We start from the raw sequence: 19,849 nt of genomic DNA, 5'->3' as shown, positions 1-19,849 counted from the left end.
TAAGACATTAGAGAAACACAAGAAATTCATTGTTTTCAGAAAGTTTAAAGTGAGCTCATCAGGATGACAATTGGACTACACTAAAAATACTGGGGTTGATTGAGTTACTAATAGGGCTGAGCGAGTACACCACTATCTGTAGCCATATCTGTTCAAGCATCTACATTATCTATATCCTTACTCGCACTCGGAAGGAGTTGAACTTAAATCGGAAGTGAGTGTGGTTTATATGAAAGTTGTATTTTTAAGTCTAAAATTGACATGGGTTGGTCAGAAGTTGCTATATTTATTGTAAGCTTCAATATATTTTTATTTACAGCTTGATTTTTATTACACCAAGCTAAGAAGAGTGAGCCAATCGGAAAAAAACTGACCCGGTGAAGAAACAGTGAGAATGAGAAACGAGACGCCAGCTGCCTGCAGTATCGCTTTTGTTATGAATCAGGTTTTTACCCCATAACCCCATAAAGTGGGGTAGATTTGAAATGTTTGGGTTATAAAAGCTATTTTAAAATGATGATGTAGTAGTATGGATGTAGCCTAATTTTTTATCATGATCAGGTTAAACGATGATCCTACTGGGGGACTCCATCATGTAGTTGTACATATCGATGTCTCTCACCTCTGGCCATTCAGTGGGATTTCTCCATGAAAATTAAGGCAAACAAAAGGGACAATGAGAAAGACCCACATATGTGAGTTTTTCATTGTACTGTTCTCTGGTACAGATAGTGTGTCAAAATAATCATCTGACATAATGTTGACATAATGTTTGAAGATAAGTACTGGACAGTGTTTTTTAAATAGTTTTCCTCTCTGGTGGGCGTGGCTTTCGTTGCTCTCTGTCTCTATCACAGGACGCCCTGAAGAGGATTTTCTTTCAGTCCGAGCACGGATATTTACTCGTATTACTCGTATGGTACTTGTACTCATCAAAATTGCTATATCTGTATCGGACACTCGTTTCAGCCGAGTATCCAGCTCAACCCCAGTTACTAAAAATGAAAATCATCGGTTTGTCTTCAGAAACCTGTACTGACTGAGCACTTTATTAGAAACAACCACCTGCTGATTCATGCAGTTATCCAGTCAGTGACACGGGAACTTCTATTCATGTTAACATTAAAGCTCAGTAAGGGGAAAACTTGATCGCACTGGTTTTGACTGCTGGTTTTCTGGGGGTTCAATTACAGCCTCTATGGACACAATTTATCCATGTTATAATGGCTGCATCCAGCTCACAAAGCAGAAGAACATGGCATACCCTCCCCCAATCATAAGATCCGAATACAGTAAAGCAACTTTGAGATCTTTAAAGTTAATGCAATGGAATTATGTCAGAACTGGTCATAAGAAAGCTGTTTGTCTTCGTTCCAAAGTGAGTTCTGAGATGAAATCAAATCAAATCTTAGTGCCAAATTATAACAAAGTTACTTCAAGCACTTTCCATATAGAGCAGGTCTAGACCAAACTCTTTATAAAATTATTTAAAGAGACCCTACAGATCCCCCATCTGCAAACACTTGGCGAGAGTGGCAAGGTCAAACTTTCTTTAAGAGGCAGAATAATAGCTCAGTTCATAATATTTGCTCTAATGCCTTCACAAGGCTGAAAGGAAGAAGAGTTGTTAGTGATGCAAGTAAAATAATGGTGAAGTTTTTAACCATTACCAATATGTATATCCAGAATCAAGTGCAAACAAGGTCTAATCTTCAATGAAGTGGCACATTGCAACTGCCGCACACCTCACCTAAATTGTTAATTTGCTCTTGTCTGCGGTGTATTTCATGTTTGTCAAGGCAATAACTCAAATTCAGTTTTCTACCAATATGCCATGATTGAGCTCCTCTATTCATCTCTGCACCATACAGTACAGGCCAAAAATTTTGAAAATTAGGAAAGTGGCCTGTACTGTATGTGCTTTGCTGGGCACAGTATAGAAACTGAGAAAGACAGGAGCAGGCCATGGTATGCCCTGCATAGATCCTCATAAAAATAATACCGTAATAATTTAGGAAATATATCAAAGATGCATTCTAGAACACTTGTAATTAAAGCTCAAAACCCAAAGCAGGGTGTGTTTTAAAAGATAGTCGTCTGAATCTGAATATTTGGAAGTGACAAATTGATCCATGAGAGATTGGCTTGACTAGCATACCTTTTTTCTGCAGTGATTTGCAAATGAGCCTCTCTCCCTCTTTCTCTCTCCCTCCGTCTCGCTCGCTCTCCTTTCCTCCCCCTTTGCATGCGTTGATAAGAACCATCCTTCTTAAAAAAACACAGTTTCACCCAGTTCTAAGCATTTATACTGCATTTACGAACCATGTTCTGCCAAAGTCTCTGTCTCTCCCAGTTCCTCTCCTCTCTCTCTTGCAGGTGGTGACTCATCGCCATCCCATATTCCTGCAACACCTGCTGGTCCCATATTTCATGAATTCTGTATTACACCTCAACTCCATGAACTTCATGCAGCAACATGTTCCTGCCTACACCCCCCCCCAATGCCTGTCTCACTCACTCACTCTCTCTCTCTCTCTCTCTCTCTCTCTCGCTCTCTCTCTCCCACTCTCAACTCAACCGGTCGAGGCAGATGGCCGCCCCCCCTGAGCCTGGTTCTGCTCGAGGTTTCTGCCTCTTAAAGGAAGTTTTTCCTTGCCGTGGTTGCCAAGTGCTTGCTCATCAGGGAATCTGTTGGGTCTCTTTAAATAAATTTATAAAGAGTTTGGTCTAGACCTGCTCTATATGTAAAGTGCCTTGATGTAACTTATGATTTGGCGCTATACAAATCTGATTTGATTTAAAATTCATTCCATGTGAATTCTATGGAAAGGAAGATCAATTTGTAGCCTTAAAAGCAAAACCTCAACGTTTTCTATCATCTAACACTCCACAACTTTCTTCTTGCAGATACATCCACTATGTTTTTGACCTTGGAAATGGGCCTAACCTCATCAAAGGCAAGAGTGAAAAGGCATTGAATGACAACCAATGGCACAATGTGGCCATTACCCGCGACAACAGTAATACCCACACACTGAAGGTAGATGCCACAGCTACTAGTCAGAGTATCAATGGGGCCAAGAACCTGGACCTGAAAGGTATGCAAAAGACAATATACCTAATATATGTTTATGTGTGTGAGGAATCATTCTGCCACTATGGTTTATGTTAAAAAAATATAACCTCAATCTCTTTATATTTTACCAAGTATAACATCAGGCTTTACACAATTATATATTATTGGAATATTAATTTACACTGCAAAGTTTCTTTGGTTTGAGTATGATAACATAAAACAGAAAACATGTTTTGTTTTTTTGGAAAAAACAATCCTGTCCTCCTGGAATCAAGGCTTATATACATCTAAACTGCAACTGCATTTTGTAGGATAGTATTTGACAAGAAGTATTTGGAAAATATGCCTTTGCCATACAATATTCACTGATAATGTCAGCGGTGTAATAAGGAAAAATGATCATCATGGCTCTTTCTTTCACAGTTCTCTTGCTTAATTTATCCTTCTCTCACCCTCTTTCTGATAACAATTGTTCTCTTAACATCTCAATTAAAGATTTTTATGGTAATCAATCAGATCTTGCTGCGATTTCCACCAGGCAATGATGTCTCACCTGATCTCACCTGTCATTTCCTGTGCAAATTGCTATAAATGGCATATGTTCCAATTAGGCATGTAAATAATCAATTATTTCATCAATCATTAGTTTGTTCACCTTATTGATTGATTAATGATTAATTGATGAGCAGCTTTTTTTTTTTTTTTGAGGACCTGGATTTTCCTTTGTAGGGTCTCTATGTCTAAAACATTGAAAGCTAAATATTGCTTGCAATACACTGGTTGAAAAAAATGCATGTCATATTCCATAATCAATGATTTATTACCAATTGGAATACAGTACCCTGCAGACAATGGTATTTTTTGTATCATTGATCAGTAGATCCTACCTGAAAAAAATATGAATAAAATATGTACTCACCTGGATGGAATAGTGGTTAGTGAGGTTGCTGGTGCCTCACAGCAAAGATAGATAATCCTGGGTCCTTTCTGTGAAATGCTTGCATGTTATCCCTGTGCCTGCGTGGATTTCATCCTGCTTCACCGGTTTCCTCCCACAGTACAAAGACATGCATGTCTACACCGCTATATGTCAGCAGTATAATAGCCGGACAACTTGTGACCTTGCCCAAGCCGATAACATCCAGTGGGTTTGACACCAGCACCTCCAAGGACCATGACTGATATGAGGTTGAAAATGAAATAGAAAAGAACATGAACGTTACGCTAAAATGTAAATAAATTATGTATTGGTTCATCCATGAAATTTATTAGCTCTAGAAATGTAATGCCTTCGGTTTCCTAGAGAGACAAACCCACCTTCCTAACACTGCAGTGATTGCAGGTTGTGAAGCTGATTCACTCACTGAATGTGAGTTGGTTAGGTGGTAACTTAACAAACTTGTCGAGCTGTTGTACCTAAATTTGGAATGTTGTCCCACACTGCACTGTTTTGACTGTTTTGTACATTATGTTCAGGTACATTAGTGTTGTGCCTTGGATTGTGTATAGGGTTGCCTCTTATCAAATCTCAATCTAGAAGGGAAGTTCTTTACTGTGGATTGACTTAAGAACAGTTACTGAAGGAAGGAGTGTAATAATGGCTTAATTTATGGGTGTTTTTATTAATAAAAAAAAGGGAAATAAAACCTGCTCATTATATACAGGTGCAAGTCAAAGCATAAACTAGGTGAAACAGGCGAGCTTGGATTTGTGTGGCATGATATAGCAATGATGATTAAGCGACTGGTGATTCTTAAGGATTTGGGCGAATGAGTGGCAGATTGTTTGTCGAAATACAAGGGGGAGTCTGTCTGAGGAAGGAGAGCTCTAAAGCTAAAATTTGATTCACTGTTGTCTAATATCCATGCCTCGCACCACTCAGAACAACCTGCTGGGGAAGCAGATAAACACCACCTTTACTTGGTAGACGACTCAACTGGCCACGAAAAGAGCAGATGTCCAACGAGAGTGGCTGTGTCGAGGTCCTTCGTCATGGCCTCCCAAAGCTAGATTGGTCCTCGGCTGAAGTGGCTGTCGGTCCGGCTCGTCCCTCTTCAGCGGCAGTGTTGTCTTTCATGTGATTGGCTTGGTTATTAAGTTAATATCCAAATTATTCTTCTCTTTCCTGATGAAAACAGACTGGAGCCGCAGGTAGCACAAGAGGCCCTGGTTACCACAGCAACTAGAGGTGCTGGAGGCTGAGTGCCGTGCAGCCTGGCTTCAAGTTGGAACGTAGCCCTTGTAGCTTAGTGGCTTAATTCTGACTTTGAGTTTCTTTTTCTGCTGTGGTTGTTATTACTTCATCAGGTCTCCTGGGGAAGCTCTCCTCTTCATACCTTCCCCAGAACTCCTCAAGACTCCTAAAACAATTAATTTTGACTACTTTTATTTGGAGGCCGACCCACGGGTGTGGTCTGGTTGTTGACATGAATTTGGTCCAATTGAATTTCTCCCTTAAGCTCCAGGGCATAGCAAGGGCAGTGTTTGGATTTTAACGCCTTTCATTCAGCCAAGTTTGAAGTTATATGGAAACAAGGATAAATGTATTGTTTGATGAGTACAGTTTTCTCTGCTTGTTGTAGTTACTTTGGTGGACATGGTTTTATCTGATGCACTGTAAAACACAATTAAATGGTTATTAGGCAATTACGACCTCACAGAGCACACAAACGAATGAACTAAGAAAAGATCAGTTTCATGCATATGTTGACTGACATTTACTGGCAAATCGGAGACATGGCTATGGACAGTGTATGAAGTGTCTTTCTTTTTCTCTTTCTCAGACATTTATGAGTGGAATTCAAGTATGTAGGTTATGGTGTGGTGGCAACACGCCGTTGGTTCTGATGGCTCGCCATCAGGTGGTGCTGTGGCTTCGTGATTGGAGTAGTTCATTATTCGGTTTAAGTCCTATCTCTGTGAAATTAGCTCATAGAAAAACGGTTCATACAGCTATGAGGTCCTCTTTTTGCAGAGAAGTCGGTTTGGCGTCTTTGCAGTCTCTTACTTGATCAGAGTATCCTATTTCTTATTATATCAACCCTTGTGTCCTTATAAGTATGGATGCATTCCAGAGCGGCAATTTGCGTTTGCTGCCTGATAAGGTTATCAAGTCAGCCTGAGTGGAGGGTCAGAGAAGGGTACTTCTCTGCGGGATGAGGCAGGTTCATGCTGATTTGTGGCGCTGACTGCAATCTATTGTCATGGGAAAGCAGGGTCTCAGGTTCAGATAAGGGTCCAGGACGGTTCTTTAACAGAGACCTGAGAAATCTCTGTTGGAGGCAATAGGGATTGGAATCTCTACCCCCCCCCCCCTTTCTTTGGACCTCACAACATTAGGCATGTGGAATGGTCAGTTAATTGACAATTAATTTAATTGAATCAATAAATTTATTTTTGACAATTGATGTTCAATTAATTGTTAAGATTTTAAGTCCTAATTACTTTGTTTTGTATTTCGATAATTGTTTAACTTGATCGCTGATGCTCCTCATTATCCTCTCCCAGAGGTTTTGAGCTCTCTTTTGGAATTATTCCCTCATGCTTCGACTCCAACAGGGCTTTAGTGAATCCCAGCTGACACCGGGCAGGAGGGTAAACCTGGGGCTTTATCACGAAGCGGGACTAACATTCACAGGATCTGTTTTCATTATCTGGCTGCACTTCACCAAACATCACCAATCCCAATAAACAATCTCACTAAACCATTTAGCAGCTGAATAATTGAAATCAGGGCTTTGCCATCAATGCATGTTCACATAAAAAGGGCTTCATAAGACCAATTGGACCATGAAGAAGATTAAAAGAGATGCACATTTCACAGTAGAGGAGCAAATGATAAAATGATATAAGAAGACTATAAATCCATCATCGAAAAGAACGCTGGCAAAATCTATAACTCTTTCATGCATAAATTACCATTATAAAATGAAATCCCAAAAACATCACCAAGATTTACTGTATATGTGTCCGAAAAATTTATGTTCCTTTCTTTCTTTCTTTTAGACATTTTTCACTGTTTGTATGACAATTTTAAGTTCATTATTTCAGTTGCAGCTCCAGTGGAGCAAAGCAAACTTGGGAGTAAGTCCACTTGCCTTGTCCAGAAAATCTAATGGGTTGACAATGTTTTCTCTTTGTCTTAAGAGCTCCTCTTGTGATTCTTTGTCTAGGAACAGGCATTTTCCAAGAGAATTGATTGGTCAGTAGGTGGTCTTGCCTGTTGAGCTCTTAATCCTGAACTTAACCTGCTAGCAAGCAGGTTAGCAAGCAATAATTAACCTTACTCTGCATTTTGTTGGACACAACTGGTATTTTTTCATGTATTCTTTTGTTTGCTGCTGATTAAAATGTCATTCCATTTTAGTGATTAAACCTTGCATACTGAACTTCATGCTCTCTCACAAAATACTTCTCATAAATCTGAATGAGTCCAGTCAGTCAGGCATGTCAGGTAGGAGACCTTATTCATTGCTACCTCAAGATGAGGACAATAAAACATTCATTCATTCATCTTCAACTGCTTATCTGTTTGTGGGTCGCGGGGGTGCTGGAGCCAATCCCAGCTCACTCTGAGCGAGTGCGGGGTACACCCTGGACAGGTCGCCAGTTTGTTGCAGGGCCAACACACAGAGACAGACAGAGACAAACAACCGCTCACAGTCATGGTCATTCGAGTAACCGAAACATGGCATCTCTGGACTGTGGGAGTAAACTGGAGTACCTGGAGGAAACCCACACAAGCACAGGCAGAATTTGCAAACTCCACACAGAAAGGCCCCAGGCCCAGGAACCTGGCCCTCAACCTTCTTGTGGTGAAGCAACAGCGCTAACCACTATGCTTCCATGCTGACCACAACAAAACATCATGCATTATTCTCTTCAGCTGTCAAAACTTCCATTGCTATTTGTTCTTCAATCCTTTTTCTAATTTGGTTGTTTGGTCCTAATAGTGTCCTCTCTGTTCGATGTGCTGAACAAGCTGTGGCAACCTCATTTAGCTCTCAGTATTTTCTATTTGGCTGTCAGGCCTTAATTGCCATTAACTGCTGCTATTGGATTGCATCTTTATGTTGAATGTTATACCTTTTTTATAGACTTTTATGATCATTTACAATTTAATATAATAACAATAATTATACTACTTCCACCATGCATTCCTCTCTATAACCTAATAGTTAAATAATTCAATCTATTTCACTGAGTAAGTCAAGGACTTTTATATCAAGCTGTCCACAGACCACAGACCACTGGTGGTCCACAAGCGACCCCTAGCGATCATGTTGCAGAAATACACAACAATTTAAGAAAATATACACACTTACATTTAACAAAAATCACCATCTTTCCCTTCTTTGCCAAAATGTTTTTGTTTTCCAAATCACAATTGAGAACATGGATATGAACCCTAATTTCTTATGTGACATTCTCCCTCCAATACTGGAAATATATCACTCCTTTCATTAAAAGGAAAACATTTATTCTGAACACAGTTAAACAAGCAACTATGTTGTATATTAGGGCTGTACAATATGGTTTGAAAATAAAATATCCAATTTTTTCAAGTCGTAACTCAAGTTACGATTGTATAGATTTTCTTTTTCTTTACTTGAACAAACAAACACATTATTCAAGAAATATATATTATTGATATTCCCTTTTGGAATTTGAACAAAATTTCCCCTTTGAGTTAAAGTGAGGTGTAGCTCCCCGAGGAGGTAAATCCAACTGTGCATCATTTCACTAAATTCTCTTGGATAACAGCTCAGCCCACTCTGAACTACTGGTAGCCCCAGGAAAGTGCTGGTGGAAGTTACATAACTGATTTTCATTCAAAATAGATTTTTCTAAACTACAAGCAATAATTGATTTATTGCCTATCCTTCCTGTATTTCTAAGGACATTTCTAAGGACATTTCTAAGGACATTTCTAAGGAATTTCTAGGACATAGGTTGCTTAATTGTACTGCCACACTTCTCAATTGGCAATTTTTGTACTTTCAGTTTAGAGAGTTAACAATCAATCAAATATTTTTTTCAGTGTACACATAAATCACACTTGCTTTTTATGCTCAGAATTTGATTACATGTGTATGCTTGAATCTGAAAGAGCATGTCCGCTGCTGAATTCTCATGCCACTATCTAACCACAGCTATGTATTTCTGTTGTGCACCTCAGGTGATCTATTCATTGCAGGACTGGGTCCAGGTATGTATGGCAATTTGCCTAAGCTAGTAGCTTCCAGAGAGGGCTTCCAGGGCTGTTTGGCATCAGTGGACCTCAATGGTCGCCTACCAGATCTCCTCAATGACGCTTTGTTTCGCAGCGGGCAGATTGACCGTGGATGTGAAGGTACACCACCTTTCAAAACCAAGTCTGATTTTGACTACTACAACACAAATTTTAACTCCAACTCCAGCAGCCCTTTTTTTCTGCTAAATGCAAATAGTAGCTCCTTAGCCCTGCATTCATATGGAAGTCCCTTCATCTTATTAACTGTACTTGTTACTTCATTTATCTGCTGTTAGTCAGGCCAAATATCTCATCTACACCACTGCATGCTATTGGCCATATTGGTCCCCCACTGACTGCCATCACAACCATCATAGCAGTTTTGCTGATGTAGTAACATTAGATACTTACAGGTGCGCACTTTGTGTGACTCATGCAAAATTTCCAGAATTTTCTGAGTGATAGGACGTTAAATATATTCTTTATGATCGGAGACAGCAGAACTTCTTGCAATGGATGATGATGGATTGATGGTGGAGACACTACATGATGCTATTCAGAAAAAATTACCACTATGGTAAATGACCGATCAACAAGTCCTACTGCCCACAGTTTTGCTTGGACTGCATATATACAGAGTTCCCACACATTTTTACCAATGAGTTTTAGAATATTTTCCATAATATATATCACATATCTGAGACTTAATTTTGAAAAGTTTAACATTGAGCAGTCACCCAATGTAAATTTGTGGTTGTTTTAATACATCAGAGTGTAAACATCACATGAATTTCAACATAAAAAAATAATTTATGCATGACTAAAAGGATGCAAATGTTAACAAGGCTCTCATTATGATTTGCTATCCCAGTGGCAGACTGTGTTTCTTCAGCCAAGCCAGATCTATGGGTGGGGCAATGGGCTGGTTGAGTGTTGGTTGTTGTCTCACTGACTTAATGCTTTTTCCTTGTTAATGCTAACTTAGTTAATCCTAACTTAATTCGTCTTATGACACTGTCCATAGCCAAGCAGTGCTGTCTCATATCTCATTTGACATTAATTCAGGAATTTCATGACCATGGGAACTCTGTATATGTAGCTGACTTGTCATTTAGGGCGATGTACCTTGAAACAGCTGTAAATATTGAGTTAACTATCAATGGCAGAGTTTATTAAAAAAAAAAACACAAAAAAAAAACCACACAAAAAAAAATGTTTCGCAGGGTATATGATTGTTCTTGAACTATAGTATATTGTAATTTGAAAATGTATGAATTTTTTCCTTTCACATTTATTAACAAATACATGGAACGTTTGTATTTTAAATCCTCATTTTCTAATAGTGATGCCTAATAAGTTACTTTTATATGGTGACTATTTTCAGACAGTTAATTTGACTTCTATATACTAAAACAATTTGTGGATGGATTGTGAACTAATTTGTAAGTTTGGCAAAATGGCCTCAGGCCAATGTTAAAATTAAATTCCATGCAGGACAGAACTGCTAAGTTTTTATATTGTCATTAGTCAGTTACAGATGTACAATGAAAAAATTTAATTGTGTGTAGTTTTACACATTTCTCTTAGTATCACTGGAAATTGTATTGGGCAACACCTGGTTCACAAACCATACAGCTTGTTCATAAAACATAGCTTGCCAAAGTTTTTAATTTGTTTTGTATTAATTTCAGTTTTGCATGCATATCACGTACCTTCAGCCAAACAGGCTGTCACTGTTTCCATGCTTCTTTGTAGGTTGTTCTTTTTTGTCCATGTTTTTGATGTTGCCCTTCTTTGCATGGAAATCATTTTCTGTCTAGCTGTTTTTAATTATGTCCGCCATGTCGTGTTGAACGTTAGGGATCATTTTTTTTATTATTCTTTCACCATTAACTTATAGATTCCAAATTAGAAAACTGTGTGTGTTAGTTTCCATTTAATTTCAATTAGAGCAGAATTGTAACAACAGTCTTAGTAGAGATGATAACACTGTTGTTCCCTGTACTGCGTATATTGCAAGTAAGTCATCGTTGGATTTTTCAAATAAAATTCCATCAATCACAGTTTGTTGTATTGTCCATCGAATTCTGATGTCTACTTTTTCTGTGTTCCTGTATACTTGATTTCTTTTAAGCTTTTCAGTTTGTTTTTGCTTTTTGCAACTCTATCATGATTAACTGCCACCATTTCATGATGAAATTCCATCACATAAAATGGGTTTTGGTTACTTCAGCCAGAGGGAACTTAATTTGGCCGCTAAACTGGCAATACATTTTACCATCACGAGATGGTGATACTGCAATAGGCAAACATTTAACCAGTTATTGTCAGCAGAAGCAAAAAAGACATTTACAGTCTTTATATGTAGCATTTCAATGGAGACTAGATCAGTGCCATGGCATGATATTTCTGCAATGTAAGTGATTGAAATTTTCAAAACTCCATTCCCCCTCCAACTTGGCCTTGATCAGTTATTTTAACATACGTAAACATAAGTACCATCATTTCACCAGGTAAGTTCCCACTTAATACCTTAACTACAGAATACTTACTTAGACAGATATAAGCAGATGTAGTGCAGAATGTATTACCCTTTTTTGCATTTTGCAAAACCACAGTTGAAATGTAGATAAGTAAGTCCGAAACAAACTATGCAAAGTATAACATAGAAAAATTTATATAGTATTTTGGCAACAATGTTTACTGAAGAAACAAAAACTTTTCTCAGTAGCAAATTTACTAGCTGTATGCTTAGTTGCTCTTCTGTGGAACAAACACTCTGAGATCAAATATATGTGTCAAATTTTAATTGATTGATATCTATTTAAGCTGGAAATCCCTTCTCACCTGTGTGTATGTGTGTGTGTGTGTGTGTGCTTATTATTGTTTGGTTGGTATTGTGGGAATGGTTTGGCTTATACAGGTCCTAGCACCACCTGTGAGGAGGACTCATGTGCCAACATGGGCATTTGTATCCAGCAGTGGGAGAACTACACCTGTGACTGCTCTATGACCTCTTACACTGGCACACAGTGCAATGACCGTGAGTCCTGATGTCACTTAGAATTATGTTAAGTCACAAAAACGGCTCCATTATCAGTAAGTTCTCAGACTCATCAAATAGAAGTACAAAAAGTAATTGTAGTGTTGAGGAAATTTTATGTTAGCACTCCATTTTGGACAGTTATATACTGACTTTTAAATCAGTGAGCTGATGAGCTGACAAGATAACTTACACATGTGGACGTATTTTTGTTGACAGCATAACTGAACAATTTATCTGGATATTGCAATATGGCTAAATTACACCCAAACCACACAAGATCTTTTTTGTTTTTTGATTATGTGATAAATGTGCAACACAATGTTTTTGTGGAATTACAGAATTATTTGATCATTTACAATATATTTGTAATCTTTCAGTGGGAAAACAATTGCAAAGTAATGGAATGTATATCTAGCAATGAAAGTTCTATTTTCCATTAAAAGTATAAAACAGTCTTTTACATATTACTTTAAACCACTGCCAAGATGGTCTTTGGGGAATTTAAGTATAGAGCATATAAGTATTACAGTATGTAGTATTGTTTACAGTATATAGAATACTACACTTGCTTAAGGCCTTTAAAACTATTCTGGTTTCACATGGTAATAACACTAACGTTGTTTTTTCTCCAACATAATGCAAACAAAACATGAAAGACCCAATCATGGACACAGGCAGGAAAAGGTTCAAAGGTTTATTATAGATAGAAATTGGGCTGAGTGATGATTGGTTGAATGATGGCAGGAGCAAGCAGGTAAGTTGAGTTGAGGGAACATGACAAGAGGGTAGCAGCAAAATTTAAATTTAGGCTGAATAAATCAAATCAGATTTATTTGTATAGTGCCAAATCATAACAAAGTTATATCAAGGCACTTTACATGTAGAGCAGATCTAGACCAAATGTAAATTTGACCCAACAGATCATCTGAGAGGCCATCTGCCTCGACCAATTGGGTTGAGAGTGGGAGAAAGTGAGAGAGAGAGATGCTCAGTCCTTCCCCCAGTGGCCTAAGTCTATAGCAGCATAGCTAAATAGTAGATAGACTTTAACTTTTTAACTATGTCTCTTTTAACTAAGCTCTGTCATACAGAAATGTTTTAAACCTGGTCTTGAAAATTGCTATAGAGTCCACCTCCAAGACCGATACTTGACTAGACCGAAGTTGGTTCCATAGAAGAGGAGCCTGATAACTGAAATATCTGCCTCCAGTTTTAGTCTTGGAGACCCTAGGAACCACAAGTAAACCTCCATCTAGTGAGCGGAGTAGCCCGCCAGGAAAATAAGGAACTATGAGCTCTCTGAGATACGACGGAGCTTGGCCATTAAGAGCTTTATATGTTATCAGAAGGATTTTAAATTCTACTCTGTATTTTACCGGAAGCCAATAAAGAGCAGCTAACACAGGAGAGATGTGATCTCTTTTCCTAGTTCCTGTCAATATCCATGCAGCAGCATTCTGAATCATCTGAAGGCCTGTCAGAGATTTGTTTGGGCATCTCGATAGTAATGTAGTCCTGGCTAGAAGTTCAGAATGCATGGCCTAGTTTTTCTGCATCATCCTGAGAGGATGTTTCTGATTTTCCTAATGTTTCTTAGGAGGAAGAAAGTTGCCCTACTGACTTGTTTTATGTGAAGGGCAAAGGACAGGTCCTGGTCTAAAGTTATTCCAAGGTTTCTTACAGTGGAGCTGAAAGCCAAAGTAATGCTGTCCAGATGCTTAGATAGTGTTTCTCTGAGGTGCCTTAGGCCGAATACAATAACTTCAATTTTGTCAGAGTTAAGAAGTTTTTGGGTCATCCAGACTTTTACGTCTTCAAGACATGTCTGCAGTTTGACTATCTGGCTGACTTCATTTGGCTTCATTGATAAGTCCAGCTGAGTGTCATCTGCATAACAGTGAAAATTGATGCTGTGTTTCCTGTGTTAATGTTGCCTAGAGGAAGCAGATGAAGAGTAAAGAGGATTGGTCCAAGCACTGAACCTTGTGGAACTCCATAACTGACTACAGTGCATGAGGAGGAGCTGTTGTTAACATGAACAAACTGATGTCTATCTGATAAATAGGGTTTAAACCACCTTAGTGCAGTTCTTTAATGCCACTTTCATGTTTCAGTCTCTGTTGTAAAATATTATGATCTATGGTACTAGCATTGGGATCTAAAAGGAGAAGAATGGAGGTTGATCCACTGTCTGAAACCATTAGAATATCATTGGAGACTTAAACGAGCAACGTTTCACAGTCTTCAAGCAAATATTTCCCATCCAGGTAGTAACTGGTTTGCTACTGCTTTCTCAATGATTTTAGGAATGAATTGAAGGTTTGATATGGGTCCATCGTCCATCGCCAAAACATCTGGATCAAGATTGGGCTTTTTAAGCTGGGGTTTGATGACTGTGGCCTTAACCCAAAGATAAGGTCAAATTAATCAGATCTAGAATGAACGGCTCAATTAAGTAAAAAATCTGTTGATGATGATGATGATCTGTATGATGAGTGGTTCGAGACTTTCCAGAACATTTCACCCTCACATTGTATGTAGAAAGTTTAAGCATTTATCAAAATGATGTTGCATTACTAGCATGGACATCACTGGCAAACCAAAAACTATTTCTGAGATAGTGTTAGTCTGGTACTTCCCGAGGTTTCAGAAACAATAATTTTTAATGGCAAGGTGTGTGCACAAAAACAAGGAATTTGAATCTGGTTGACTTCAACCGGCCGAGGCAGATGGCCACCCCCCCCCCCCCCCCCCAATCCTGGTTCTGCCCAAGGTTTCTGCCTCTTAAAGGAAGCTTTTCATTGCCGCTGCTGCCATGTACTTGCTCATGGGGGAATCTGTTGGGTCTATGATTTGGCACTATACAAATAAATCTGATTTGATTTGATTTGATTCTCAGCATGCAAGAGTTTTTAAATAGGAAATATTTATACAAAGAAGTACAAACACAAAAAGATGAAGCAAAATGTGAAAGTAAGAAGTAAAATCAGAGAGACAAGAGAGGGAGAGACATAAAAATATAATATACAAAAAATAGTCTTACATATTAATTCAAGTGTGCAGATTGAATAGTGCAAATGTGCAAATGACCTGAATTAAATAAACAGAATGTTGTTTCACAATCGTGTACTTGAGCCCTCTGAATGTGAGGTGCTCATCAGTGACAGCCTAGTGGAAGTAACTGTCTCTGTGGCGGCTGGTTTTATCCAGCAGCACTCTGTAGCAACTCTCTGAAGGGAAGAGTTAAAAAGTAGTTTATGTCCAGGATGTGATGGGTGTGCAGAGATTTTTGCTGTCCGATTTCTGACCGTGAACCTGTAGAAGTCCTGGGTGGTGGGAAGATCAGCACCAATGATCTTCTCTTCAGACCTGATTGTCCATTGCAGTCTGGCCCTGTCCTGTTTCTTGGCTGAGCCAAACCAGACAGTGATGGATGTACACAGGTTAGACTGAATGATGACAGTGTAGAAGATGACCAGCAGCTCCTTTAGCGTGTTGAACTTCCTGAGTTGCTGCAGGAAGTACAACTTCTCCTTGGCTTTCTTCTGGACAGTGTCTTTGTATAAGAACCACCTCAAATCCTATGAAAAGGTGGCTCATAGGATTCTGATGTGATCCGCAGCAGGCACTGCATTGTTGAGAATGGTTTACGGGGTGGGGGGAGTGGCTCTGAAAGAGCACTGTCACCTCCATAGTCCTGAGCAGGTTAAGTTCCATGTGGTTCTGACTGCACCAGTGGACCAGCTGGTCCAGCTCCCATCTGTACACTGACTCATCATGTCCTGGATCAGACCAATGACAGTGGTGTCATCCACGAACTTCAAGAGTTTCACAGACGGGTCCCCTTGGGTGCGGTCGTTTGTGTACAGGTGGAGGTGGGCACAGTGAGCTGGGTGAGTTTCTGGTGGAGTATGTCTGGGATGACAGTGTTAAAGGCCAAGCTGAAGTCCACAAACAGGATCTTGGGTAGTTGAGATGGTGCAGGATAGTAGTAGTGTAGTAGTAGTTGTACATTCTCATGTTGTTTTCATAATCAGCTGACCTATTTGCCCAGTGTACAAACTGCAGGGGGTCCAACACTGAGCTTGTAATGTCCTTCAGATGGCTCAACACAAGTCTCTCAAAGGACTTCATATTTCTGCCTCTTCAAGGAAATTTTTCCTTGGCACTGTTGCCCAGTGCTTTTTCATGGAGGGATTTGCTGGGTCTTTCAAAATAACTCCATAAATAGTTTGCTCTAGACATACTCTATGTAAAGTGCTTTGATGTAACTCTGTTATGATTTGGTGCTATATAAATAAATCAGATTTTATTTGGTTTAGTGGATACTCACAAAACAGAAATCAAAATGTAGACTTCAAGCGAAATTAAATTAAATCAAATATTTTTATCTTCTGGAAGATCACATTGTTGAACAGAATCAGACAGTGATGGTGTTTTTTATCTTTAGCTTTGAATCTCATCTCTTTCCATGAATGCCTGAAGAAACCTAAAAACTAAACAGAAGAAAACCCGGAAATTGCCGTCACCGCCATAACCAGATTTTGATAACTTTTCATCTTTTTTCATTCTGCAATTTCCCAGCCTGGGATAAATAAAGTATATCTATCTATCTATCTTTTGTTGTGGAAATGGTCAAAACTGCATCAAAATAACAACTTTAAATCTAAATGGCTGACTTCCTGTTGGATTTTTAATTAAACAGAGGCTGAGCAGGTGATCACACAGGTGGGAAGACAGGCAACGATAAGATGTGAACACATCTAAAATGGCAGCATAACATCAGGCAAAGGGACAAACTTTGCCTGATGCTTTGCAAAGTTAAACAACAAAAACAATGACAAGGATGGTTAAATATCCTGTCTCGACCCGATTGGTCGAGTGGTGCGGTAAGCGTGTTGCGTCTTTTCCAGTCACTGGATGTCCTCTGGCTCTCTGCCTCCACTCTCTGTTCCTCCTTCTCCTCCTCCTCTCCTCTCCTGTTCTCTGTGCCTCATGTGTAGTTATTCTTCTGCCTCCTTTTATGATAGCACCTCTTGTCATAGATGGAGGATGATGGTAGAAATGGAGGCGAAAATTAATAATTAATCCCGGCTCCGCACTTTAGCTAGCCCAACCTATGCTAGTGTGGCTAGCGCCCCCGTAGCCGGTGTGGGCCAACCTAGACGAGCTCATACGGCAGCTAAGATAGTTTCCTCCCCCCAGTGGCTCCCGAGCATCCGGGATCTAGTCAGGGTAGCTGGGTGACTGTCCGAGACAAGAGGCATAATCGTAGGCAGCAGCCCCCGGTTCACCACCGACCAGTTCACGTTTCCAACAGGTTCTCCCCTCTCAGCAACACACCCGCTGAAAAGCCGACTCTAGTGATTGGTGATTCTATTCTGAGGAACGTGAAGTTAGCGACACCGGCGGCCATAGTGAAGTGTATCCCGGGGGCCAGAGCAGGCGACATCCAGTCTTATCTGAAACTGCTGGCTAAGGGTAAACGTAAATATGCTAATATTGTTATTCACGTCGGCAGCAATGACACCCGACTTCGCCAGTCTGAAGTCACAAAAATTAATGTGGAATGGGTGTGTACTTTTGCTAAAACAATGTCGGACATTGTAGTTCGCTCCAGCCCCCTCCCCAGTCTGACCAGTGATGACATGTACAGCCGCATGTCGTCATTTAACCGCTGGCTGTCGAGGTGGTGTCCCGAAAAAAACGTGGGCTACATAGATAACTGGAAGTCTTTCTGGGGGAGACCTGGTCTAATTAGGAGAGATGGTGTCCATCCCACCGTGGACGGGGCCGCTCTCATTTCTAGGAATATGGCCGATTTTATTAGAAATCTAAAACTCTGACAATCCCGAGTCGAGACCAGGAGGCAGAGCCACAGTTTAACACGCTCCTCTGCGCCTCAGTCAGAGCGGTCACCTGCCGAGAATAGAATAGAGTCTCTGTCTATGTTTAGGTCTATAGAAACTGTGTCTGTACCCCGACCACCTAAATTTAGAAAAGTTAATAAACCCAAATTAAACAGAACAGGAGCTAAAAACAAAAACCTAACTGTAATTAAAACAGCCACAAATTCAGTCTCAAATAACACTGCGATCAAATGTGGACTGTTGAATATTCGATCATGATCATCAAAATCTCTACTAGTTAACGATCTCATAGCTGATCACCATATTGAATTATTTTGTATAACTGAAACGTGGCTGCAGCAGTATGAGTATGTTAGCATTAATGAAGCTACACCCCCAACTCATGTTAACTTTCATATCCCTCGTACCACAGGTCGAGGAGGTGGGGTGGCTGCAATATTTCAGTCAAGCCTATTAATTAACCCCAGACCAAAATCTGGCTGCAGGTCTTTTGAAAGCCTCACTCTTAGAATTCCTATCAGAGTTTTTTGAGTTTATATCAGAGTTAGATCATAAAATCATGATCCTGGGAGATTTCAATATACATGTTGATGTAGAAAGCAACAGCCTTAGTTCTGGGTTTCTTTCCCTACTAGACTCAATTGGCTTTTCCCAGCATGTGAATGAACCCACTCACTTCTACAATCACATCCTTGATCTTGTTCTAACATATGGCATTGAAATTGACAAGCTAACGATTCTTTCCCAAAATTCTCTCCTGTCTGACCATTACCTTATTACATTTGAGTTTACTTTAAGGGGCTCCACAGCATTGAGGAATAAATTCAGGTATAGAAGATGTTTATCTGAAGCTGCTGTGGCTAAATTTAAAGAGAACATTTGGTCATCATTCCCAACAATGCCATATCTAAATTCAAATGAGGATTTCTCCCATACGCAGGTTGATGACCTTGTGACTAGCACTATGGCAACACTGCGTTCGAATCTCGACAATGCCACCCCTCTCAAAAAGAAAGTATTCAATCTGAGGAGGCTGGCTCCCTGGTATAGTTACCAAATCCGTGTCTTAAAGCAGACATCAAGGAAATTAGAAAGAAACTGGCGTTCCAGTAAGTCAGAAGAGTCTCACAGAGCCTGGAAAGATACCCTAAAAAGACATAAAAAAGCTCTCCGCAGTGCTAGAAGTTCATATTACTCAGCACTCATAGAAGAAAACAAGAACAACCCCAGGTTTCTCTTCAGCACTGTAGCCAGGCTGCTAGAGAGCCATAGCTCAGTTGAACCAGTGATCCCCTTAGCTCTAAGCAGTGATGATTTTATTAACTTTTTTACAGATACAATTCTCACAATCAGAGAAAGAATTTATCAGCTCTTGCCTACGTTAGATAAAAATCCCCTACTGAATACAACAACTCCAGAATCAGCTGCGACGCCTCTTTTACATCTAGCATCATTCTCACCTCTGAATCTCTCAGAGCTAGCTTCTATAGTTTCATCATCCAGACCGCCAACCTGTCTATTAGACCCAGTACCAAGTAGCCTCTTTAAAGAGATCTTTTATTTTAATTGAGCCGTTCATTCTAGATTTGATTAATCTGACTTTATTTCTGGGTTATGTACCTCAG

General features: G+C 39.6%; 1 protein-coding gene across 1 annotated transcript in view; it reads left to right on the top strand.

Moving 5' to 3' along the window:
- nrxn3a (neurexin 3a) overlaps positions 1–19,849 on the top strand; it is a 142,778-nt gene that overhangs the window by 90,375 nt on the left and 32,554 nt on the right. Inside the window, 3 exon segments of the mRNA XM_029493515.1 lie at positions 2,908–3,098; positions 9,255–9,428; positions 12,232–12,351. Coding sequence (XP_029349375.1) covers positions 2,908–3,098; positions 9,255–9,428; positions 12,232–12,351 — 485 coding nt within the window.

The sequence above is a fragment of the Echeneis naucrates genome, chromosome 22 (genome assembly GCF_900963305.1).
Source record: "Echeneis naucrates chromosome 22, fEcheNa1.1, whole genome shotgun sequence".
Classification (NCBI taxonomy): Eukaryota; Metazoa; Chordata; class Actinopteri; order Carangiformes; family Echeneidae; genus Echeneis; species Echeneis naucrates.
Note: the sequence above shows the minus strand (reverse complement) of the source record. Positions and strands in the feature narration are given on the sequence as shown.